Raw genomic sequence first — 26,275 nt, 5'->3', positions numbered from 1 at the left:
TTTCAGCTTCACTAGGGGACACTTGTACCTGATTTAGCCCAGACATAGAACAAAACTGACTTTTACTCCTGAAAACATCACACGGCTCTTTCTGTATTCTAGGATGTGGTGTGCAGATAGTGTGTACACCTCATGCTGGAAGATGTCTGAAGTTTATCCCTGTCCTACAGGGATTACTCTTCCTTTTGGGTCTTTCTCTTCCAGGAGTGCGTCGCCAGATTGCCCACTGCATGCGGAAGGGAGGTGGAGCGATCAAGAACTCCTTTTGTGACCCGGCCACACAGCCAAGTGGAAGGCAGAAGAAGTGCTACGAAAAGGACTGTCCACCAAGGTACCAGTTTCTTCAAAGGCCTTTGTAATCTTAAATAAGAGTCATTCAAAAGAATATATTGGTAATCATTTCAGGTGATAGTAACCTATGGCTGTAAAAAAAAGGCACAGATTTGCTGCAAGGCATCAGTGATGCAGAGTACAAGACAGGACAACACCTGTGTTTTTTTGCTATAGTCAGTACTGTTTTTAGTTTTTCCCTTTGGGTACTGACATGTCCTACATTCATCTTTTACTGTCTTTGGAAATCCTTTGTCATGATGTTCACAATGGTAAGAAATCATAGAACGACTTGGTTTGGAAGGGATCTCAAAGACCACCCAGTTCCAGCCTCCCTCAAGGAGTTTTTCTCCTAGTCTGTACATGTTTCTGGGATTGTCCCAACCCAAGTGCAGTACCTTCCATTAGGTCTAGTTAAATCTCACTAAGTTTCTGTGGGCGCACTGTTTAAGTTTGTCCAGGTCCCTTTGCATGGCAAATACAAGTCTTATATAAGTCTTTATCTAGTAATTCTCGTTAACTCAGGATCAAAGTCATTGTAGCTGTTCCCTTAAAGTATTTAATGCTATACTTGTCAGCAGCAATTTTCATAAAGCTTTATTGTAACATTTTCTGCGTGGTTGTTGGTTTTATTAATCATTTCCAAATATCTTCACAAGATTGTGTGATACTTCCTTTGGGAATTATATCTTTCCAGATGCAGCCTCTATATATGACTGTTTAAAGTATAAACAATGAACATTTCATAAATCTCCATAGGTTACAAGGAAATATGAATAGACAATAGATCAAACTCAGCAATTAGTTGACTACATTAGAGCAGAACCCACCTGTTAATGTGAGTGTGGATACTTTGTATTTGTAACATGTATAAGCTTGATATTGATTCCAAAATTTCAAATGAACTCAAGTTTCCCCATTTGCTTGAAACAGTTGCATTATTCAGGGATGCTCATGAAGGAGAGAATTCTTCCAGCATTACAGAGATTACGGAGTTCCATTGTATGTGAACTAGGCAGGAAAGCTCTTGTTCATTGCCCATCTGAGTCATGTTTCTCAAACTTATCATGCTCTACAGAGAAAAGGTTAAGTTTCTGAGCACTGCAAAGTACTGACAATGCTGCTATCTTTAGTGCGGGAAACCTAGATAATGAATGCTTCTAGAGTCTATTTCTTTCCTTCTATCTTAATGGAAGTATGACTATAGTAGTTTGATCAAGGAACCACCTAAGCCCCTACTGTGATTTTCAGTAGACCTGTAACTATAACTGCTTGCTTAAAGAAGAGCACACGAGGCAAGCATAAAGTATCTCTCTTTCCAATACTCTTACAACTTCCAATTGCTTTTATCTCAAGGTATTTCTAGAGAAATACCACAGTAATAGCTCAGACTGGCCCTGCAACTTTGTAAAACTTCATTCTTGCACAAATTCCTTGGCAAGAAGTTCCACAGTTTTAATGCCTAATATGTGAAAAAAAACCACTCATTTTAATAGTTGGACTTGATGATCTTGGAAGCCTTTTCCAACCTAAATGATTTTATTCTATGGTTGTATTTATTTTGAATCTGGCTTTCAGTGGCTTTCAGCTGAGAGGGCAGAGTGGGTTTGTATTCACCTTACTCAGACCATTCATTCTATAGATCTGGTCTCTGATTCAGGCTGTAGTCCCAGAGTGGATTTAGTTTATATTTACTTTTCCATGACATACATGCCATCTTCAACCCAGACAGATGGGTCATACTTCTCTGTCTGAAAAGCAAGAAGGCTCTCATGGTAGTTCAGTTTGGTTGTTCTAAAGAAAACCTGAATGTTAGAGAATGATGTGACTATCCTACACAGTACAATGTAGCATAACTGAGAATTCACGTGAAACTACTACAGAACAAGAGTTTTGCAGAGATGGCTAAATTATATGCTAGGGGTGAGGACAGTGTAATTGAACATGGCATTGCTGGGAACTTTTTGTTAATGCTGTAGCCATGGAACTGGAACTGCTAGATGATACCAGGATTTCCAAGAGCAAATCGGTATCTTTGTGGGAACATTCTGTGTGAAACAACAAGCATATTCTCTTGCACAATCCTCCTGTAACCTGTGATATCTCATTGAAAATACACATGCCACCATGTCACTGGCTAGTAGACCCTAACTCAACATCAGATAATGTATCAAATAGTATCTACAGGAAAAGAATAACATTATAGTAATGTTTGTAACTTGCACAGACCAGATATTATCTCATTAATTCTTTTCAGGAAGTTAATTATAAACTGTTTAAATGACAGGCTTCTGCAAAGTCCAGCTTTTAACATGATTATTGGTTTTTTGTTTTGTTTTGTTTTTCCCTCCACTTCCTACTGAAAGAATCTGGAGCAATGCAAGTATTTTAAATATTGCAATACGTATGTGCCACATACTGTATAACAGCAAAATAAAGGTGGCCAAACAGCTGAGTTAAGAGGTGATACAGCTGCTCACATGAAACTTCAGTGATTTTTCCTAGCAGGAGTGGCTGTGTGTTCTCCACACTGTGCTATGGAATATGTTTTTCTTCCACACAATTCTTTGATAGGCAGGGATTTTGCTCCACGGGTGTTCATGATAAAAATCAACAGACAGTACTTGGAGAAGGAGATTTTAACTGCTCATGCTCTGAACTGAATGTTTTATCTCCACCAAAAAGAAAACTGCCTTAAGATTTTTTTGACTTAACTACATGTATGAACAGAGGAATTGTGAACAGATTATTTTGGAAGTATTTGGGATCTTCTGCTGGGTCCAGATTTATCTGTTGTTACTGTATTGTCTTCCTGCAGAACAGTTCAGTAAACTCAGCAATACAATAAGAACAAAACATCCTGTTCTTGTTATAATAAACAGACCTAAAATCAGTGCCCTGTTGGTATCTGCTGTGCCAGACATTCTACAGAATACATAGTGAAGAAAGTGTCTTTCTTTAAGTGCGACTCAATATTCAACTGCATAGGCATGAATGTAGCAAACTTAGATTCCAAAGTCTCAACAGGATCCATAACCTTATCCAGTGAGCATCATCTGTGCATAGGCCAAAAAAGGCTGTTGGGCTCTTCTTTAATTATTAATTCCTCTTGTGTGCATATCCTTCATTTTTTGGGTGCATTGTCAGCTGCTTCTTGTTAGACTGTGGAAAAGCTGAATGTTCCCAGCTGCAACTGAAAGTCAACTGAAGTAGCATTTTCACTATACAGTGAACACTCTCCAGTTTGAGAGCCCCGGGAAAATTTGTTCTCACTCAGATTAGTTCCTTGAATCTTACAGTTTGTTAGTCAACATAGTCTTTCTGCACTGTACCATGCATGCCTATGGTGATAAAACAGTCCTGTTGCTTTGTAGGGACAACGTGATGCACTAGTATTAAGGAACTTCCCAGTTGCTGCTGCCCCAGAATACCAGAGGTAGGGACAAGTGTTAGATAAAGCCCATCAGGTTTCAGTTTCTGCCAACTCATCTCAGATTCTCATCACAATCAGCACAGCTATATATTAGTTTTCTTCCCCACATACTTTTCATTGCCAAGCATCTTTTTGTGTGATTAAAAATAAGTAAATAAATAAATCCTGCTTTATAACATGCCTAAAGCTTTGTCTGTCTGGCAGTGCCCTTCACTGTCCAACTCAAAGCTGAAAAGTCTGTCAGCTTGGTCATCTCAATTTAGAGGCTGATGATGAGGGTGCAGCATCAGTTCTCAGTTCTACATGCTCAGCAGTTTTCTCCAGTTTCAGTCATGCCTCTGCAGTGTGCAGACAATAGAAGCTCCTAGATGAATGATGTCTTGTCACTTGGGTACTGCTACTGTGTGGTCTAGGACTTGCTTTGGAATATCTTGTAACAGAACAGATGAAAGGATCTTAACATTCTGCACTCCTTGATTTGCCTTTCTTCCATGACTGCTGGAACACTGCAGTTCAAAAGTTCTCACGATGGAGTGTTTATGGCACATGCATATACAGTAGAATCAAAGTAAGAACTATACAGCCTTGAGAACTACACTTACTGATGAGAAGAAACTTTCAGTAAAACAAAAAAAAAATAATGCTGGGGTAGTGTGTAGTGGAAGTTATCAGTACAATCTATTACCTACACTGAATGAGGAAGGACTCAGTAGAAAAAATTACATGACTAAATGCAGTTTAAGATTGGCATGAAGATGGAATAAGATACAGTCTTGATTCTGGCTTTTATCAACTTCAGAACACTTTATTTCATGACGTATTTTAAAAAAAAAAAAAAAAAAAAAGAAAAAGTTTAGTGTGCACTAGCTTGTTACCAGTGCACCCCTACTACTGGTCAAGGTAGATTTTGTAGCAAAGCGAAAAATCATTACTTAGAGTTCAGTACTCAAACCTGCAAACTGCTGATGCCTTACTCAGAGCTATGTGAAAATAAGGGAGGGTGGGAGTGTCAGTATAGCATCTCTGTAACTACAGACCTGTGATTTGGTTCCATTAAAATTAATAGTGCAATTTGCATACTTGAGATTGCATTTGTGGCAAAGCTATTTACAAGATACCTAAGATGATAAAGAGAATTAGAAGGAAGATGCAAGAGATGAAAACAACCCTGAAATTACTTGGTTCAGGTTACCATAACATATTTTTATCTTCTTTATTACCACATTCATCTGAGGTGCACTTGTTGTTTTTTTCTTTTTAACTGGTTATTTTTCCTTGGTTATTTGTGGAATCTCAGAAGAGAAAGAAACACTCTAAAAAAATAAAAAAGGCAAGAGACAAGGAGAAATAATAAGTTCTTCTTATTACAGCAGTGTCCAGAGGGCTCACGCAGGTTTGTGGCAGTGGGCTACCATTCTACAGCATTCTGCAAAACAAACTGTGCCTCAAAGGTCTTAGACTGTAATTTAAAAGGAAATGCAATATTTTTTGATACCTAAAGAGAAGAAGGAAGGTGTAGGCTCCCCAGAGGAAGCCAGATGATTGCACAAGTGAGCTGTGTGCACAGCTTGACTGCTCCAAGTACTTATATATATATATTTTTTTTTTCTGAATGATTATGAGTAGGTATCAGTGCCTTCCACATCAGTGACAGTTGTTTGTTTGTTTGTTTGCTTTGCAATTGAAGAATAAGTTTATCAAGAAAAATGGAAACTATGGAGGAAGGGGGGAGAACAGATTTTTAGCAAACAAAAGAAGCCAGAAATGCATTGAGATTGGAGACTGTGAGCCAGATGAATGCTACTAACAGTTTATTAACCTGCTGTGGAACTTCAGTGTTTTCATCAGTATGGAATTAGTTTGCTCAAAGTTCACTGACCTAAAAAAGAAAAAAAAAAAAAAAAAAGAAAAAAAAAAGTACAAGAGAATAATGTTGTTTTTAAGTCAAAAACAGTATTTTCCAGAAGGAAAGGCATTTCCTAAGTACACCCATTATGTTCTTTGGTGGTATTCTTTTTGTTTGTTTGTTTTTGTTTTGTTGTTGTTTTTGGTGTTTGTGTGTGTAAAGCTTTGTCATCATGACCTGCTTTAAAAGTCAGGAACAAGAAGCAAGGAGCATCTTTTGACCAGGAGCAATTTTTGACTTAAGAGTCCACAACTGGGCTAGATTTCTTATACTGCAGCTTGGAGCTATGTTCTTGCCATGGTAAACTAAACTAAATTACATTGGAAAACATTGCACTGAAGAAAATGTTTATCTTTCACTTAGTGAAGCATTGTGTAGCTTACTCTGGAAGACCATCTGTGATCAGAAGAGGAAAATATAAAGGCTAATTTTTCCTTTATGAAGGAACAAAATACTGATTCTAATTTGTTAATTCTTTCTGTATTAAGGTAAAAATAAGCAGACAATAGGATAAAAAGATTACTGAGCTGCCTAGCAGTTACTGAAATCTAGATGTGGAAGGCTATTCTTAATGCACTATTATGGATTATTTTCTGTTTGTCAGATGGTGGGCAGGAGAATGGCAGAAGTGTTCAACAACGTGTGGCCCAACGGGACAGAAGAAGCGAACTGTGCTTTGCATCCAAACAGTGGGATCTGATGAGCAGGCGCTGGCTGTCACAGAATGCCAGCACTTGCTTAAACCAAAGACCCATCTGTCATGCAACAGAGATGTCTTGTGCCCATCTGACTGGACAGTGAGCAACTGGACTGAGGTAAGTTTGTGTCAGCTATGACATTCAGTGTTTGATTTTTTATTTTTTCCATTTTTTGTGTGTGTGTGTGTGTTCTTTTTTTTTTTTTTCTTTTTTTCTTTTTTTTTCTTTTTTTTCTTTTTCTTTTTCTTTTTTTTTTTTCTGAAGTGGTCCATCATACTTAACAAAAAAAGACCAATGAGCTCTTTTTGCTGTTTTTTCTTTTTGCCTTATTTCTTAACATGTCTTCACTAGTCCTTTATGTGGATGAACAAAGAAGCTGCACTGCTTGCCAACAACCTCCACGAGTGTGTTTTAGATATCTCTAAGGGTTTGGCTTGCTGAGCTTTTGGTGTTTTAGAACACAACATGTTTGCGTGCACAGAATTCTATGGAATATTCATCACTGCTGTGAAACAGACAGGGAGAGGTTCTGTGTCATGTCTACATGGAGAAAATTAAATGTCTTTATATTTTTTTTGCATTCACATTTCTTTTGCATTCTTCTCTCTGCTGTTTTGCAGCAGCATGCTATTTTTTTTCCTTCTAGTATTAATCTGAAGTCCTGATAAACACCGGAATAGTTTTGCATACTCCAAGTGATAATTCAGTATTGTGCAGTTATTTCACTGGCAGCTGATGACCTGCAGAATGTGAGGTCATCAAATTAATAATTGCAAATCAATAACTGTAATCTAGTAAAATTGTTTAAATTTTACTAAACTTAATCTGCAATGTATGTTACTATTGATAGGGAGTACTCATTTGTTGTGCTTTTTCATAATTAATCTGTGGAGGAATCTCATGCTTCTTAGCATTGTTTAGATCGTAGTGTCGGTATCTGCGGGTGCTTCACACCTATGCTTTCCACTGAAGTTGAGGAGAGTTATGGGTTCCTTGGATGTTGAGCAGTCTGCTTCTCCAGGGAAACTGAAATTGCACAAGGACACTTCTCTGGGGGTAAAAGTAGGTTTTGAGTCCTGTGAAATTTTTAGGTTGCTTTACTGTAACAGTTCTGTCACAGTGAAATTTGCTTATAACTCAGCTCACAAATATGCAGTTTTGTCATACATGCTGAGCTAAAGTGTATCTGAAAATCAAAAAAATATACACGCTCAACAAATCTGTTTCACTTTAGATGACCATGAATTGAAAATTACCTTATTTTTCAAAACTTTCAATAATTTCTTTTTTTAAAGCTTTTCTTTTTCCTATTTTTTTTAAAAGGAAGTCCCTAATGAGCATGATATTAGATTCCAATAATGAACCAGTTGAATTTTGTGACAGCACAGATACAGTTCATACTCCTTACAAGCCGTCATCACTAAATGTCGGTTGTTTTGTAAATTGGGTAGCCACCTTTTTTTGCCAGCCTGTGGAAAAAATACACCTGTGGGTATATGGCCGACTTGTACAGAATGACAATTTGTTTATGAAAATAGCATGCTGCTATTGAGTACAGCAGATGCTCACTTGTTGTTGGGTTTTATTTGCATGTTTCTAACACGAATAAATTTCTTCACCTCAATAAATTGGAGTGAGAGCGTAGCTCATACTGTTTCTCCTCCAGAAATGGTAGCATTGTCCAGATATTAGTAAATTAAATAAAAATAATAAATGTGTGAGAGAGATTTCACGCAGCTTTTTCTCTGAACATACCTGGTGGTTAAAAAATCATTCTATACATCAAAAAATGAAAGTACCTAATTGAGCAGATAACGAAGATGAAGTGTTACAGATATTCTGAAATCTCTTTGTTACTACATGTCTGTAATCTAAAGCAGAAGCTTTCAGAGCTGATTCCAAGGGGAAAGAATTTTACCCCAAGTAGTTAGTGAGGTTAGATATTCCTTCTAATTCACAGAAATGGTGATCTAAGTCAGCCACGTGGCGTAGTCTGACATTCTGTTGCATTTCTGTGGAAGCAGCAACAAAATACCAGCAGTTACTGTCTTCCTCAGTAGGCAAAACACATTAGTACCAGTGTCTGTAACTTGAGGGGTGACACTGCAGCTGATATAAACTTGCATAGCTTTGAGTACAGTACATACACTATTCTGCCAGAAATGCAAGGAGGACAGACAGAATAACTGATTAATCCTCCTGCTCTGAGGTTACTGTTCTGGTGCTGCAGAGCTGATGTTATTTTAGAGGTGTTAGCAACACAGAAAGCACCAGGAACACCAAGTCCTGTGTTCTACTGCACTTTGACCTTGAGAAGGATTGTATATCTCAAGCATTTTAAAGTACTGGCTATGGTAGTGTATGTAAGTCTGTACTGGGCATCTATTTTAAACCAGCTAAATGAGTTGGTAGTGATCCCTCAGATCGTAAGGAGACATCCTCCACTAGGTTATGTGTAACATCTCCAGTGAGCAAGTCAACCAGCCTTATTCCTCCAAACACTTGATAAACTCATTGTTGTACCTGTGAGGCTGAGGACAAAACATCACAGGAAAAACTGTATCCTTAGCTTCTAGCATCCTTTGTACATGAACATGCTCCCATTTAAGTAAAAGCCACGTTGGTTAGTAGTCCATAATTTAGAAGGGAAATGCTTGCAGCCCTGGCACCAAGTACACTAAAACCAAATGAAAGATCTATTACATAAAGTTAAAAAGGATCTATGAGCTGTGCAAATCTTCAAAGAAAGTCTGTGGCATTACGGACAGCCAGTAGTAAGCGATATATGTATTTTTAATGACAGTTTTTTGAGTCTGTTTTTTATACTTCCAATTGTACAGGCATTGGCTAGACAATTTTTGTGATTGTTTTACTGCAGAAATCAGATTCTAGCATATTACTTCCATATTTTGTCTTTATCATGTAGTCCTTTGTCAGTGATGTTTACTTGAGTCAACATTTACTCTTCTAAGGAGTTTGAAAATGCTCCGTAATAGAAGAAAATCACTAGAATGGGATGCTTGTACCTCAGGGGAAAAAAAAAAAAAAATCATTATTACTAATGATCCTCCTTTATTTGAAATGCTGCAATTTGACAATTACATTAATTCTACTTCTTTTGCAGTGCACAGTTACTTGTGGTGGTGGGATAAGGACTCGCAGGGTCACCTGTGCAAAAAACAATCATGAGCCTTGTGATAGTTCCAAAAGACCAAACTCTAAGGCCCTGTGTGGTCTCCAGCAATGTCCTTCTGCTAGAAGATTCCTGATACCCCCCTTGGCACCTAGAAGAGGGAAGATTATAATCCAAAAAACTACTAATCCCAAATGGATTCCACCTCACAGAATACCCATTCCTGTACCAAGCCCAAGGTTCCATACCACAACAGGAATTCCCAAGCCTGAAACTGTCACTCCCTCGCCTACATCCTCTGTGGGTAAAATCCCACCAAAAGAAGAAACAGCCAACATATCATTACAAAATAATTTTGCTGTGTCAAGTGATGTTTACAATTATCCTGTTTTTTCTACTGAAAATAGTTTTCATCAAAATACTACTTCATGGCCTTTTCCTAGTAGCTTAAGAACTGAAATTATAAGGCATGCTGAAAAGGTTTCTAAAAGTGAGACAGATTCTACTGTAGAGGATGGGTTGCAAAGAAGTGAGGACACTCCTGTCTCTTCTTTTACGAGTAGTCCAGAAATAACTTCCAGCTATGATTACTTGACTGAAGAATCTGATGATGTTGATGGGTCAACAGAAGGAAGTGAGAAAACAATTGATCACCTTTCCAGCACAGAACACAGTCTGGAAACCAGAACCAGGAGCACAACGCTAGATACCAACTCTCCCATCCTTCAAAATGGGGATGTGACTTCTCATCTCCCCACCTCATCTCATCCCCAGGAACCTTCCGTGCCCCTTCCCGATAGCAGAGCAGCACAAGGACTGACATTTCCAACAACAGCAAGCTCTATCAGTCTGCAAGTTGATGTGCCCATCAAAGAAGTAACTACCCAAGAAGCATCTGTTACAGTAGTGCCCACCATGCTTAGTAATGTATTAAGAGGACAAGCTGACAGCAGAACAGAAATGAAGCTCCCTGACAACATAACCTCCAGCACACAATTGTTAGTAAACAAGCATGCTCTCAAGAACCACATGGCAACACCTGAGAGGATTTTGATGAATGTCACAGAAAGTAGCCTCCTGATAACATCCAACAGTTTGCCTGGTGAGGCCTACTGGATAGTAGGGAACTGGAGTGAGGTATGTTACTTCTAGTTCATAAACAATGAAGAGTGTGTCAGTTTTCTGAACCACTGATGGGGGAATAAATTATTGTCTGAAACAAGTATCAGAAATTGAAATTAAAGATTTGTTATGTCAAAAAAATGGATAACAGAACTAAGGATATATAATATTAGAATGCTAAAATAAAACATATTTGTCTGTATAGATTCTGCAAAGCTCTGTGCAGCTCTTCCAGGAACATGACATGTAGGTTTGACTGTAGCCTTGAGACCTCAAAGGCTATGTATGAGAGCACAGGAAAAAGATAGGCTGTTAGATGAATCCTTGAGACACCCAGTGAACGTGCTTGCATTTCCAAATAATAAAATAATCCAAGTTAGCTGTACATGTGCTACTATATTATAGCTTTTACTTATATATCATTTCTCTCTAAGTTGTATTTCCTAACTTACCTGCTTTATCTTCATCATCTATTATGCTAGCTTTATTTCTAAATCACATAAATATCACGATTAGCAAACATATCTTTAGTTGGCTATTAACAGATTTATGTGGTGCATTTCTATCTCATACCACTATCAGTATTTATGTTCACCATTAAGCAAATACCTCCTAACTCAGAGCAGCATTTGACTTGATAAAACCAGTTTGAATATACAAAGTTAAGATGAGAATGTTTGTCTGAAGTTAAACTGGTATGCTCACAGAGGGATGCTGCACTGCTCTTTGAAGTTCGGGTGATCGTATACTGGAACTAGTTTGTAGCAGTAGCAAACAGGAAGCGTTTTGCCTGGTTCGTATACAAGTTAAAATTGTCAGGCCTGTGGCTGTGGTTATTACAGTACCTTTGGATACTGTAGCTGATGTTGCATGTTATCACTGCATTCCTTGTTAGTCCCTCTCCAGCTTTCAAGTAGGCCTCCTTTAAGTAATGGAAGACTGCTATAACCTTGCTCCAGATCTTTCACTTTTCTAGGGTGAGCAACCCAATTCTCTCAGCCTCTCTTCACAGGAGAGGCGAGTCAACCCTTAATTATCCACTTTGCCCTCCTCTGGTCCTGCTCCAACAGCTCCACATCTTTCCTTTATTGATGGGCCCCAGGCCTGGGCACAGTACTCCAGATGGGGCCTCATGAGAGTGGTGTCTCATGAGAATCCAGATGGAGCAGGGACGGTCATCTCCCTCAACTGGTTACAATTCTGATACATCCCAGAGTACAGTTGGGTTTCTGGGTTGTAAGGATACACTAACAGCTCATATTCAGCTTTCCATCCACTGACACCCCCAAGTTTTTGTCTACATGACTGCTCTCAATCCACTCATTGCCTAGTTTGTATTAGGCAAAGTAGATTACTCTGACCTGAGCACAGGACCCTGCGTTTGGCCTTGTTGAACTTCATGAGGTTTACCCAGGCCCATCTCTTATGCCTGTTCAGGTCCCTCTGCATGGCTACACTTGGTGCTGCATTCAGTCCCGCCGTCCATGTCACTGACAAAGACATTAAATGATGTCAGTACTTGTACTGACCCCCAAAGAATACTGCTCATCTCTGGTCTCCGCCCTGAGCTTTTGGCTGCAACTCATTGAGTGCAACCTTCCAACCAGATCCTTACTAACCAAGTGGTCCGTCTTTCAAATCAGTGTCTCTTCAATTTGAAGACAAGGGTGTTTTGCAGGACAATGTCAAATGCTTTTCACAGGTCTGGGTAGGTGGATTCTTCCCTAATCGACCAGTGCTGTCACCATGTCTCAAAAGACCACCAAACTTGTCAAGCAAAATTTACCCGTAGTGAAACTGTGTTGTCTGTCCCCCTATCTGTTTTTTTATATCTGAACCTTATCAGCTCTCTCTCCACCTAACTCTCAGTCTGTCTGAGTCCTGCTGAGTGGCAGCAAAGCCTTCTGGTGTGTAGCAGACTTCTGGCTGGGGGACATGTACTCCGTGATGTCAGTTCGGAGCTTCTTCTTTGCCTTCCTATGGCAAGATGGGAATGGCTTGAGCTTCCCATATTCAGGCAGGACTAGTGAAACATTTCCTCCTGCACATGCCCAAAGACCTATATTTAAGTCTGTTTGGGTGGAGGACCCTGTAAGAGTGGGTCAGTGCAAGGGCTGTGCTCCTAAGCCCAGTGCATTCCTAACAGATGTTTAAAAGAGAGATCCAATGATCTGCCTTAGTCTTTCATTGCCCCCATAAGAATGATTTTCTTTACATTTTACTTTAATTTTCTGTGTTGAAAATGAAGATTATTTTTTATAAGCAGTGGCTATGGTAGGTCATTGCCTTTTTAACAGTGGTTTGGAGGTCTGTTTTCTAAGCAAGTCCATCCAGTTCTTTTCACATTTTCCTTGTATTTTCTAGACATGTGGTGATTTTGTTTTGGTATTCTCTCCATTTGCCTTAGTTTCACCATATATTTCTTCAACAGTAGTGTTCATTATGGCCCCAGCTGACACCTGGCAAATGCAATGAAATAACTATTATAATGTTATATATGACTGTGTCCATGAATGGTGAGATCAAATTTGCCTTGTTTTGTAACCATCTCACTTAAATTCATCCCATTTGTTGGCCATTGTAAGCCCTGGATTCCTCAATACAGTACGTCGGTTTTCAGCTGATGTTCTTTATTCACACTTAAAATTTTTGAATTTCAGTTTCCCATTTCATTACAATTTTTTCAGCTCAGCACAATGTTTTTGAACTCAGATTGGGTCTTTCCATGTCCCTGACAACTCTGCCAATTCTGACAAGAGCTGGGCTCTGGACAGAGCCTTGCAAGGCTGTGTTTGAAATGTCTTTTCATTTTGACTTGAAATCACTGAGGGTCTCTTTATTACAGTTTTTCAGTTAGCTGTGCACCAGTCATGTAATAATGTCACTTAAATCGTATTTCCATCATTTGCTAAAAGAACAATCATATCAAAAACGTATTATGTTGACTGGCTCTTTTTCCATTAAACAAGATACCTTAGTTTTTCTCGATAGCTCCATGTTGGCTGCATTATTGCTTCATCACTGTATGCCATCTTGGTCTTGATTGTTTAATACTTGCTTTTGTATCTTGTGAAATGAAGTTAGGCTGTGTGTTCTTCAGTCCACAGATCTGCCTTTTTTTTTTTTTTTCCCCAAAGATAATTAGAAAAATGTTATTCTGCAATCCTCTGGAGCCCTCCCACTCCTCCACAGTTTTTTTATTTTTTTATTTTTTAAATAATTCTCAACAGTTCAAAGAATATTTGTGAGCGTTTGAATGAATATTGAGGTGAGAAGGTCAATGCATTCAGTTTCATGCAGTTAATGAAATTAATTTGAGGTACTCAACACATCTCAATTTAGTATTTTGTAATGCTTTAGAAATCATTTGCTATCCTGATGCAAGCTATGGCTTCTAGTTAAAATTAACTTTACGTGAAGCCTGGCCCATTTAATTTCTTCCATCTTGCTATGGTCCTGGGCAATGAGCTTTAAGTCATCTTGCTTGTTTAAGACAACCTCTAGATATCACTTACAATGGTGTGAATGTCAGCTATTACACTTCACATGGGACAAAGGGCTTCTATTTCCTCCATACAACTTGATGGAACTTTTTCTTATTGCTCCTTACTTTCAATTCACTTTCATTTCAATTTTCTGACCTCTTGTGTATATTTGTTCTGCTTATTTGTCCTTGCTACAACTTTATGCCTGCTTTTTTTATGCCTTCTCTTCAAGGCCTTGATATTTCAATGTTGCCATACCTACATGTATTACTGTCTTGCTGTGTTCTCTTTCTACTGCTACTGTAATGCAGATAGTAAATCTCATAGTAAATATCAGTATTTTGGCACTTCTTTGCTCCTTGGGTATGTTTATACCAGTAAATTCACTGTAAATCACACAGTAGAAGTTGTTCTCTTTGTTATTTTTCTGGTTTAATCCAAGATTATCTGGGTGTTTCTTATACCAACAACATGCTGATTGGCATATGCTGTATTTGACTCCATGCATATCATTCACAATCTCTTGCATTTATGGGAGAAAAAGGCAAAGGAGGATTTCTAGTTACATTTTATCTCTTCCTGCTTCAGGATGTAAAGGCTTTTTGGTGAAAAGCAGGCAGTCCTGGGAGTTTGGCTGGCATGATAAGTGTTCTCATACCTCAGGTGCTGAAACCCTCCCAGATATTTGGAAACACACAGCAACTCTGAATTCTTAAAAATCCTTTTCTTGTGTGGTTTTCCCAAGTATCTCATGCAATTTATTTCAGATTTTCAGCACTGTGTACTCAATTTACCAAATATATAATTTGCATTGGATTAGAGAAGTAGACGTGTTGGAAATTTGAAGCAAGGATAATTAGCCTTAGATCCCTAAAGATCAGAGAAGAAAACAGTGGAACATCTGCTATAGATTTATAAAGTCTTAGAAAGCGGAAGATTGCCATAGAAAAGCAGTGAGTACTATAAATCAGAATTGGTAAAGTATTGCAAAGTATTTTTAAATAAGAATTAGGCAGATTTTAAGTAAGGCTGAGGTAAACTTTAAGTCTTCTTTTGAGCACCTGTACAAACATCTCAAATCAGGTCAGCTAAAATTGCTCTGAATGTATTAGTTTAGGCACATGAATTGTTTCCAGAATGATTTACTAACCTTGAGTTTGCCCTTTGGGCTTTCCTCTCACTTTGGCCAGTGTTCTACCACCTGTGGAATGGGGGCTTTCTGGAGACATGTGGAATGCAGCAGCAAGAATGTATCTCACTGTCAGCACACAAAAAAGCCGGATCATGCCAGAAAATGTTATCTCCGCCCATGTGCTAGCTGGAAAACAGGAAATTGGAGCAAGGTAACTTCATTCAGAGAGCTGTGTGTGAACAGTAAGCTTGCTAACTTCAAAGACTAGAGATTTCTAAGTACTCCATTTTTAAAGTAAGTATTTATTCAGTGAATGCATACATAATTCCCAGTTGACCATTCAGTGCTGATTTCCTAAGTTATTTGTGGAATCACAACCGCTGCGCATTTTCTTCTTCCTGTATTAGGGGCATGCTCATTTAATCTCGCACCTAAATCTAAAGCAGGACTCAGTGTCCATGCTATGTGAACAAACATGGGCAAAGCTATGCATGTGTACAAGTACTTTTTTGACCTCTTCCCCAAGAGGCACGTTCTAGTTTTATTAAGAAGATGGGATTTCAGGAGAGGGAGTGTGCACTCTCCTGTTCAATTTAACTAGTACGTATTCCTCTCTAACATGACACAGTCTATTCCCCACTTGCTGAACTTATAAATAACATTACAAAAACCAAATAAAAATATACTGAGGAGAGTGCCTGTTATGGCTAGGGTTTTGGTGGTTCAAGTTACATACACTGTCCTGGTCAACAGACAGAAGCATGTTGAAGGTAATAAGTGGAACCCAAATAATTGTGTTTTAAACAATTACTTACTTTAAACAAGCACTTTTAAAGATGTGTGATGAATTTCTGGAAGGACTGTTTTGCCTTCACGTTGTTTAAAACTGGAGCATCAAAAAGCGGGTTATTTTTTAAGGCTCAGTCGAGGGAAAAAAAGAAGTACAAAATTTTATTTGAGATAATGCTGGTGTAGTATAGGAAAAAAAGATAGGTCTCTCAAACTGTTTTATCATATTTGCAGACAACATTGGTGCCATTGGACTGGAGGGCAGATTTGTTCAGAGAAGGGTTTGCGAAAAAGTTATAGTTACAAAACCTGCATTACATTATTGATTTTGTTGACATAGAAGTGATTTGAACATAAAATATGTGCCTGTGTAGAAAGTCCAGACAAGGCCTTAAATGATCACACTTAAATCTTCAAAACTGATTTAAAGTGATGCATAGGCATAGTGTGGTCCTACTTCAAGCACGGTGTATTTCACCTTCAGTTTTTCTTTATAAATGTTGTTGCTTTTGCAGCAAGGAGATGACAGTTATGTCACAGAAAGTAGCTTTAAATCAGACTGAATGATAAGATATGGGAAACAAATGCTTTAGAGCACAAATAAAGAGGGTAGTTTGAGACAAAAGACCTTTCTTAGCAGATAACTGTTAGCATCTGTACTTTTCAGCAGTTGAACTATATAGACATAACCACAATGTGATATATTAAAATGTTTTTTTGTTTGTTTGCTTTTGCCAGTCAAAATTGTTTTTCTCATTTATTGTTCCACATATCTTAAGGCAGTTTATCAGAGCAAGACGGCTGCTGTCCACTGCTGGCATACTAAATCTGTGTTCCATTCCTCATGTCCAATTCTTCCCCTCCCCTAAAGGAAAAAATGCTTCAAACTAGATCTTACAGTCTGCGTTTAATACCAAATACGATTTGCAGATGTTCTGGAGCTCTGTACTCAGTTTCTTGCATAGTGACTTCTGTCTATTGTTTCTGTTCAGAAAACCAGAAACTTTTGTGAAAAAGGAAATGATTCCCCCCCCCACCTACCGTCCACCTTCCAGGGGAAGTAGTGTATTCAGTTTCCTTGTTCAACTCAGAGGTAGTTACTTATGTGAAAGAGAATGGCACTGGTTGTTATAATGCAACATCGTCATAAAGATCAAAGCTGATCTGAGGTTATTCAGTGACACAAGCAAAATTGGATTTAATTCTAGATGAAGACAGAATAATTAAATGTGTATTTGTTCCTATCCTTGGAGTAGAAGAAGAGACTTTGCATGGGGTCAGAAGCTGGTTCTGCTGCATGAGGCCTGGGAGCAATCTCAGGAGAGACTGAAAGGGCTCCTCTGTTAACATCTAAGTGATCCTTTCTGCTTTTGTTTACAGTGCTCTGCCCACTGTAATGGAGGTTTCAAGACCCGAGATGTTCAGTGCATCGATGTTCGTGAGAAGCAACTTCTCAGGCCTTTTCATTGCCAATTACTTGGATATAAACCACAACTCACTACTAGTTGTAATACAGAGCCTTGCTTGCAGTGGCGAGTGGATCCTTGGAATGAGGTATTAGTCTTCAAAAGAAACTTTGGCAATGAACAATTAGCTGCCAATTTACAGTGCTATGTAAACTTCTGCACAGAGAGCAACACAGCTGTTACTACTTAGAGGTTCTGCTATGTTTCTGTGTGGTTAGAGCAAAAATTATCACAGACATTATTAAGACTTTCCAGAATCATTTCTAGGATTGCGTGTGATACACAGCTAGAGTTGTAAATTACTGTACCCTGAAACAAAGAAACAGATGGCCTGGAAGATTAAGTGAATTTGTTTTGCTATCCTGCTGGATCAGTAAATGGGATTCATTCAAACATTTCCCCTTTGCTGCTGTTTTCATGTTAAGATCTTTGTTGAGTTTGCCTCTACACTTTTTGGGGCTTGAATTTTTGGATAAAGAGGCTGAGGTCAAACACAAGTAAAATCTGATTTTGAAGTCACTTTGTAATATAAATCTGTACCAACAAATTTAACAGGCAGCCAGGCACGTATTTATACCAGCTAAAGTATGTAGTCTTGTTACATTTGAACTTCTGCACCTGCTAAAAGCAGCTCTAGAGAAAGTGCCTGGTGCTGTACTTCTGGTAATATGGACTTGATGCTTTTGAATTTTGCTTCCTTACAAATCCCGCTTGCACTGAGTGGGAGACCTCATCCTGTGTCATCAGAGAAGTTAGCAAGGACTTAATAGTAGCCAAATGACTGTGCTCAACTGGTATTTTGCTACTTAAAATATTTTATAAAAACTCTTGTTCAACCCTTGCAGTTGTCTTCATGTTGAGGATACTGAGTAGAAGTGGATGCAAAAAGTTCATTTCCTGGATGTCAACTCCAATCCTCTGTCCATAGGGCTACAATATACCTGTCACTTTATTTCACATCAGGCTACAAGTCTTCTGTGTATTTCAGGCAGGCTCTGTTGCAGACCTAATGAAGAGATTAAAAATCAGATGATAAGTAATAACAGGAAAGGGACATAAAAGTGCTTAAAAAACTTGTCACTGTCTTTGCATGACACTTTTTATTGTCATTCTGTACCTAATATATTGTTTGCACTGAGTGAATTTTAATGTCCTTAACTGCCTCGTAAAAATGAGATGTTTCATCTCATGAACATGTACTGTCTTCTATAAATATTGCAGTTTAATCTTACAGGCACATGACTTGCAATCTCATTTTTGTTAGAGAAATTACTGTTGCTGGTGGTGTTGCATGAGTAGTTCTGTGTTGCAACTTGTCTTATGTTACTTCCATTAATATGTGTCAGGAACAGCTTTGTACTGATCATGGCTCCTTCCCTGTCTATTTCCAAACATACAGTGAAATAAACTCTCTGTGCAGAGCTTCTCTTCATGGCTGGGTTGTAGGATGTGGCATGCAAGCTTGCTTCTTGTTACCTGTGGATCCACGTTTCTAACTGAAGAACACTGCTGTCTTTGTGCCTTTTTTTCAGGATTCTTATTCTTTCCTATCTCTCTCCTCATGGGTTTGTGCACCTCTTTTGATTGTGTTCAAGGACATGTGGTGGTGACCAGCAAAAACAACACATCTACTGCCCAAAAGGAGGCAGTTGTGAATGGACAAAAAGACCCAATGCCATTGCATCATGTAACAGGCAATCTTATACTCAGTGGATTAACCAGACAGGGGGCTTGGTAGGACTCAGTTTCTTCCTTGTTGTATCTCACTAAGCTGAGAGGTGCTGTTGGAACATTGGAAGGAAGGGAAGCCATCCAGAAGGACCTGGACAGGCTGGAGAAGTGGTCCCATGAAAACCTGATGAGGTTCAACAAGGCCAAGTGTGGGGTGCTGCACTTGGGATGGAGCAATCCCAGGTATTTATATGAACTGGGGGAAGATCTTTTTGAGAGCAGCCCTGCAGAGAAGAACTTGGGGGTCCTGGTGGAAAAGAAGCTGGACATGATCCTGCATGAAGCTGGACGTGTGCGCTTGCAGCCTGGAAGGCCAGCTGTGTTCTGGGCTGCATTAACAGAGCGGTGGCCAGCAGGGAGAGGGAGGTGATTGTCCCCCTCTGCTCAGCTCTTGTGAAGCCCCATCTGCAGTGCTGTGTCCAGGCCTGGCATCCACAGCACAGAAAGGACATGGAGCTCTTGGAACGGGTCCAGAGGTGGGCCATTAAGATGATCAGAGGGCTGGAACACCTCTCCTGTGAGGAAAGGTTGAGGAAACTGGGCTTGTTGAGCTTGCAGAAGAGAAAGCTCTGGGGGGACCTCATTGTGGCCTTCCAGTACTTGAAGGAAGTGTATAAACAGGCGAGGGAATGTCTGTTCACATGGGTTGATAGTGATAGGACAAGGGGGAATGGTTTTAAACTAAGGCAAGGGAGGTTTAGATGAGAAGTTTTTTTTTTAGGTGAGAAGTTAGGGGGAAGTTTTTCACACAGAGGGCTGTAGCACACTGGAACAGGTTGCCCAAGGAGGCTGTGGATGCCCCATCCCTGGAAGCATTCAAGGCCAGGCTGGATGTGGCTCTGGGCAGCCTGGTCTGGTGATTGGCAACCCTGCCCATGGTAGAGGGTTTGAAACCAGATGATCATTGTGGTCCTTTTCAACCCAGACCATTCTATAATTCTGTGATTCTATGATTCTCTAATCTTTATTGCTAAACCATCCTGTGTCACAAGCTCTCTTTCTAAAGGCAAGGAAAGCCTGAATTGTCCCTGATACAAGCCTAGCTGAATCCTTCCAAATACAGCTAGACTGTTTGATCTGTCTGTGCTTTCGGAGCCTTTCCAGTCACTTTAATGTTTTTGAGTTTGAAAACTTGGAGCAAGGATGAGCTGGGAATGATATCCTGAAAGAAACTTTCTGGCATATTGGAATTGTCCATGCAAGCAGAGATTTTTAATTTTGATATACTTCCCCCTGCTTTGGATTCTGGAAATCTAATTAATCAAGATGTTGTACATTTGTTTGGAGAACTTTCATCTATCTTCAATAAATGGTTTATCTAATAAATCTTCCCTTTCAGTTTCCTTAATAAAAATGTTCATACATTACAAGTATTCCTCACAGCAGAAGAGGACAGTGAAGCAACGCCAAAAGCCCAAAGCCACAAAGTGAATACTGGAGAATCATTTAACACAGAAAATTTCATGAGGGCTTTTTTTTTACAGAAAGCCTTCAGATGGGATAACAGTGTGATGTAATGGCTTCAATTCTGATAAACAAGGAAGTGAAAAAGTTGGGAAATGCATAAAATAAGCAACTGAATACCAAAATTTTACAGATCCATTAATCCCATATATTATAATTTACCTAAAAAAAAAAAAAAAAAAAAAAAAAATATTTTTGACATGAAACAAATTTGCTACATGAGTAACCAAGATCTCTTTCTGTGTTTCACACCAATAATATTGTGCCTTATGCACAGAGGTGTATGTTACAAATAGGGTGATTTGCAGCAAAATTAATGAGCCTGCCTCATCTCTCGCACTTCATTAGCTGGCATTAGCTACGTCTGTTGAACTGTTTGTCTTGCTGGCCACTGTTTATCTGAAGAGAGCAAGAATTTAACATTCGTTGGAATTCTCATAAGCTCTTGTATATATGAGGAATTATTAAGTAAATTTTCAGAGTAGCAGAGGAACGTGCTCTCAAATTGTTCTGTTATGGTCATCTACGTGTCACCAGAACAAGCAAGTGATAGTTGTTTTGCTGCCAGAAAGTAAGGGTAACCACGGTGTAAATGTCACCAAAGAGAAAGCTTCTCATTGAGCTTTTCTGAAATCTTAAGCACAGTCATTTCTAGACCTGGCATTATAATTGATATGGATTATTCGTGTATAAAACAGGTCATGAAAAATAACACAAGAAACAACAATTGTCAGTTTGCAGTACTAATTTGGGTTACTGCTGTCTCTGTAGCGTTTCCATTACAGGTCATCCTCCTGTGGAGGAAATACTCCTTTCACCCTGGTTGCACATTCCAAGGTGCTAAATTTGTTCTATTTCTCTCTCCATTGTATCCTGACAAATCTGGCCATACAGATAGGCATATAGGTAGAGAATGCAGTGTACAAAGTATTTATTGCCCTTACTTCTGTATCTTATGGGTTTTTTTAGCTTTCCATCTCCTTACAGCTCACATGTTGATGTATTGCACAACTCCCACCTAGAAATACTTTGTATGTATTAAAATAACTTTTTTTCAGTGCACCGTTTCCTGCGGAGGAGGCATTCAGCAAAGAACTGTGAAGTGCAGGAATGTAGAAACTCATGAGACAGAAGATGACAATATGTGTGTGGATAAGCCCAAGCCAACAGAGCATCAGCAGTGCAATCAGCAAGAGTGCAGAACAAGCACAGGTATGATAATGCGTCGGCAGCAGGCAGCTTCCAAGTAGCTCCATGTTTGTGCCGAGGTCTTGGAAAAGCTGGGAGCTGACCCAATCTTTCAGCTTGCTGTGAATGCTACATGCCCAGTAATTACAGGTTAGTTACTATTCAGCTACACCCTTGCCAGAATCATGCTGTATTCCCCAGTCCTTCTAGCCTTGTGTTGCTGTGATGGGGCTCTCTGAGCATGCGTCCGTAATTTACAGTGCCTCAGCTGAATGAATGGGTCTGCCTGCATTGGTGGGTTTTAAGTAGTTCATAGGCTGCTTTTAAGGCCTGTAGAAGGAAGTGCCATGAGTCCAAACAGATGATATTTCTTCAGACAGACAACCTTATAGGTTCTGCAAATTCTAAACAGGGAGTACAGGCAAGCAAAGTAAGAAAGACACGGTAAGAAAAAAATCCAACTAGCAGTGAACACTGACTCTTTGCACTTTGAATTCAGTGCCCCAGAGAGTGGGACATGTATTTTCATATCTTCAAAGTGAAGAGACAATAAAACTCCCTCAGATAGTAATTGTCTGGAAAAAGAAGAACTGGAGGGAGTGGAAGGGGGAAGTTTACAAACAGGATTCTTTATCCGTGTTTATGACAAATACAAAGTGTAGAAGAACTTGGAGATTCGTAGTCTGTGTACTGCAGTATCCAACAGGTACCCTAAGGGTGAGCACAGTGGCAGCTGGGATGCCTGCTGGATTAGCCTTCATAGACCTTTTGGAGGAGGATTGTTCCCTCTTTAAAAGTCTTTAGCGAGGGTGCTGTCTGATGAAGGGACAAGAGACTGGCTCCTGAGGGCAATGCTGATACGGTATGCAATTGAGGGTGATATATGATTGCCCCTGCTGTTCAAAGATCTTGAGCACGTTTTGCCCTAGGGTTGAACTGGTCTGCTTATCTCTTGTCCCTCTCATATTTGGAAAGGCAGACTCAGATAAATAGTACCCATGCAGATTAGTTAATAGTTACTTCTGTAAACAGGCCAATGAAGCATAGGAAATATCCAAGTGGGCAGGCCAGTGGTGCATACAGCCCCATATTTTGTCACCAGGAATGACTTTAGGAGGTTCCACTTAAGGAAATACAACAGCTGAGTGCTCCTTTGTGGCTTATTGCCTGGCTTTTCCTCCAGTATTCCCAAATGACATAGGAGGACAAATAAAAGCACCCTATCCTGATTCTTTTGGTTTAAATTTATATAACTTCTGTGAATATATTGCATCCCTTTTTGCAACTCTGATGCTGTCTGCTCCTACCACCTCTTCTAGCAGCGAGTTCCAGAAGTTTGCAGCCTGCTGCGAAAAGAAGTTCTCTTGTCTGTTGTAAACCACCTTCTACTAGTTTCATTGTATTTCCCCAGTTTTGGTGCTGAGCAATTTGCTGAAAAAAAAAAAAACCTGCATTCAGCTAATCCATCACCTTTCTGCTTTTGCAAACCTTAATTTTCCTTCAGCCATTGCTTCTCAGATTTTCTAATTCCCAACCAATTCTGATATGTCTCAGTTTACAAAAGCTTCCACAGAGCTGTCAGCACTGTATTACAGGTGTTAGCAGGCCCTGACTTATTTTGGTGTTACAGAAAGAAGAGTCAAACTGAACCTGTAGTTGCATGTTCCTTGTTTATGGTCTTCCTGCCTGCCCTGCATTGCTCTGTAGCACACTGCAGCTCTTTGGGTTTGTCTTAAACACGCTGCTTGTGGAGAACCAGAATGCATACTGGGCATACAAAGCATTGTTACTGAATCTTGCTGACAGTTCTAAAAGGCAGAAATGGTAAAGTGAAAACTATACACCAACTCTGTCTGCTGCGAAAGTAAACCCTCGCTGTCTGGTAATTAAAAAGTGCTTTATTTTCAGAGGCAGAAGGCCACATGAAATTTGCTGGGACCTTTTCATTTGAAAGTCCTAAACTTTCATGAGGCTCAAGTTAATCAATGGTATGAAGGAAGAGAAAGCTGTCATAAAAGCTTTTTACGATTCTTGACATGCAGATGATTTGTCAGCAAAATACAGATTATTCTTCTCATTTTCTCCACCATAGGCCTCCCGTGCAGCAAAGACCAACTGTCGATTCACTTCTGCCAGAGGCTGAGAGGCATTGGCAAGTGCTTGGTGCCATCAATACAGTTGCAGTGCTGCTTCACATGTAGACATCCCCGAATTCGTAGCAAAGCAAGATACTGGGATCAGCAAGGCTTCAAACAACAATATTATACTAAATCTAGAAGGAAGTCACCTCAGAACCAAGAAAACAGCCAAGCTGCCCAGCACTAGCTGCTTTTTAACTAGTTAGTTTCAACAGGGCTTCTGTTTACATGTTTTGTATGTCTTCATGTGTTTTTCTGAACCGTCCCACATAAATGAAGATCTGTGATTACAACTGGGAAAACACATTCCTTCAGGTTATCAGTTCGAATTTACTGCTTCCATTTCTTATCCACAGAAATCCAAAATTTGTAACATAATTTACAGTGTGTCATCAGTTAGTACTTAGGCGTGCGTAGAGGCTATAGACAAGCTTGGAATAATAATAATTATTTTTTTTCTTCTTCTTTTTTTCTTTTTTTCCTTGCTCTCTTCCATCTTTCTTCCAAAACCAGCTTGAAACAGCAGCACCACTTAACCTGAGTGCTCCGTGTAGCCAGATGACGGGGCAGCCACCACAGAATTGTGCTGTGGGCCAGATCCCCCCGTGCTCACTCACTTTGTATATTCCTTTTTATTTTACTTTAAAAACTGAGGTGCAGTGGAGGTGTTCCTCTCAATCATTCGCGCACTTCGGTTCTTAAAATTTAAAAGCAGAGTTTTGTTATTTCTGGTGTGCAGCAAAACAAAAAGAAAAAAAAAAAGTTGTTTTTGAAAGAAAAATTTTGGCTTAATACTTGACTGAGCATCTAAAGTATACCTCAGAAACAGCCTGTCCTGGCCAGTTTTCTCCTACTGCAAATGTCTTGCTGTAACCTAAACCAACCCACCAAAATGGGCATTTTAAATTCCCAAATATGTTTTAAGCAGCGTTACTTTGTGCTATGAAATCAAAGCTTTTTGCATCTACAGCATGAACAGACTGAGTATCAGTGTGAATGATCTGTGATGGCAGTATCATTTAACCCAGTAGCTCCTTGAGGGGCATAAAATCACATCCACATTATTGTTAACAGTCACAAAAAAATTTTCCCCGCAGTTCAATCAGAGTTCAATAGCAAAAGGTAACACTTGGGATTAGGAACCGGGGACCCAGAGTATTCTGGATCTCGGGCATTAAGAGAGCACCAGCTAAATAGTTCTTTGCTATTGAAGAAAATGGTTGAACCACCTTTAGGGAGGCCAGATTGGACTCTCTGAAGCATATCTGGATATTTTCAATAAGGGGGTGGCCGGAGTCTAGCATTTAGATTCCTTTGAAATTCAGTAGAAGATGGACACCTTGAGTCTTTATACTCTTTTGAATGCCTCGGATTTACTCCCCAAATACCTTTGACAATGTGAGGTTGTAATACAGGGAAATGTCACATTTTATGCAATGTAGAGTGAGATACATAGCCATGAATTGAAGGGTTGCTGAGGTTACAGAGCTATGACTAGCTAATAGTCCTATTTCTTTACAGACCTGTATGAAAGTTAAACAAAATACCTGGGCCCAGCTTTGTTGTATTAACCTAATAAAGAAGACCATAATTTTAATTGTCCCTTTTCAAGGGTTTGTGGCCTTTGGGTATGGGCTCACTTCTTCACTTGAAGTATCTGGGAGTTTAGGATACGCAGCATATTAAGGTTAGATTTACTAATCTCTGTGATGGCAACATAACCCCAGTTACAGGTGCTGATTAAACTTAAAATCCACTGTTAAAAAACATGGTGCTAGTGTACTTAGATGTGGGGGATGACTTACAGTGGTGCATGTGCATGTATAGCCTATGGGCACATACTCTTAAACAATACATATCCATGGTGTTGCTGGCCAATGCCAGACATATTGCTTTTTCAGTATCACGGGTGCTTATGTCCTTCTGAGGTCCTGAACTGGCCTACTGAACAAGAGAAATCAGGTTGGTTCTTATTGCACAGGACTCAGAAATACTGAATTATGTGAAGAGATGGAGTTGTCCCATTTGTGATTCAGGATTTGAGCAGGTTGCATTGTATAGAGTAGAGCCTGCACAGTGAAATCTGAGGCAGTTGTCTGATAGCCAAACAAAACTGACTGGTAGTCACAGGGAATGCATATTGGAGGTCAGCAGAGGGACCACCAGTTGTGAGCTAATGAGAAGGGAGCTGGCTGCCTGAAGATAATGAATGTGGGAGGAAGGATGCCTTGGGGCTGGGTTGGGCTTCCCAGTGCTCCTT

General features: G+C 39.4%; 1 protein-coding gene across 1 annotated transcript in view; it reads left to right on the top strand.

Annotated features, from left to right (window-relative positions):
* Positions 1-26,057, top strand: part of ADAMTS12 (ADAM metallopeptidase with thrombospondin type 1 motif 12) — a 160,405-nt gene extending 134,348 nt beyond the window's left edge. The window contains exons 17-23 of the mRNA XM_072359368.1: positions 205-331; positions 6,274-6,484; positions 9,492-10,637; positions 15,298-15,450; positions 17,409-17,582; positions 21,748-21,901; positions 23,970-26,057. Coding sequence (XP_072215469.1) covers positions 205-331; positions 6,274-6,484; positions 9,492-10,637; positions 15,298-15,450; positions 17,409-17,582; positions 21,748-21,901; positions 23,970-24,202 — 2,198 coding nt within the window. The 3' untranslated portion in view covers positions 24,203-26,057. The remainder of the gene's footprint in view (positions 1-204; positions 332-6,273; positions 6,485-9,491; positions 10,638-15,297; positions 15,451-17,408; positions 17,583-21,747; positions 21,902-23,969) is intronic.
* Positions 26,058-26,275: the final 218 nt, after the last annotated feature.

This window comes from Excalfactoria chinensis, chromosome Z (genome assembly GCF_039878825.1).
Source record: "Excalfactoria chinensis isolate bCotChi1 chromosome Z, bCotChi1.hap2, whole genome shotgun sequence".
Classification (NCBI taxonomy): domain Eukaryota; kingdom Metazoa; phylum Chordata; class Aves; order Galliformes; family Phasianidae; genus Excalfactoria; species Excalfactoria chinensis.
Note: the sequence above shows the minus strand (reverse complement) of the source record. Positions and strands in the feature narration are given on the sequence as shown.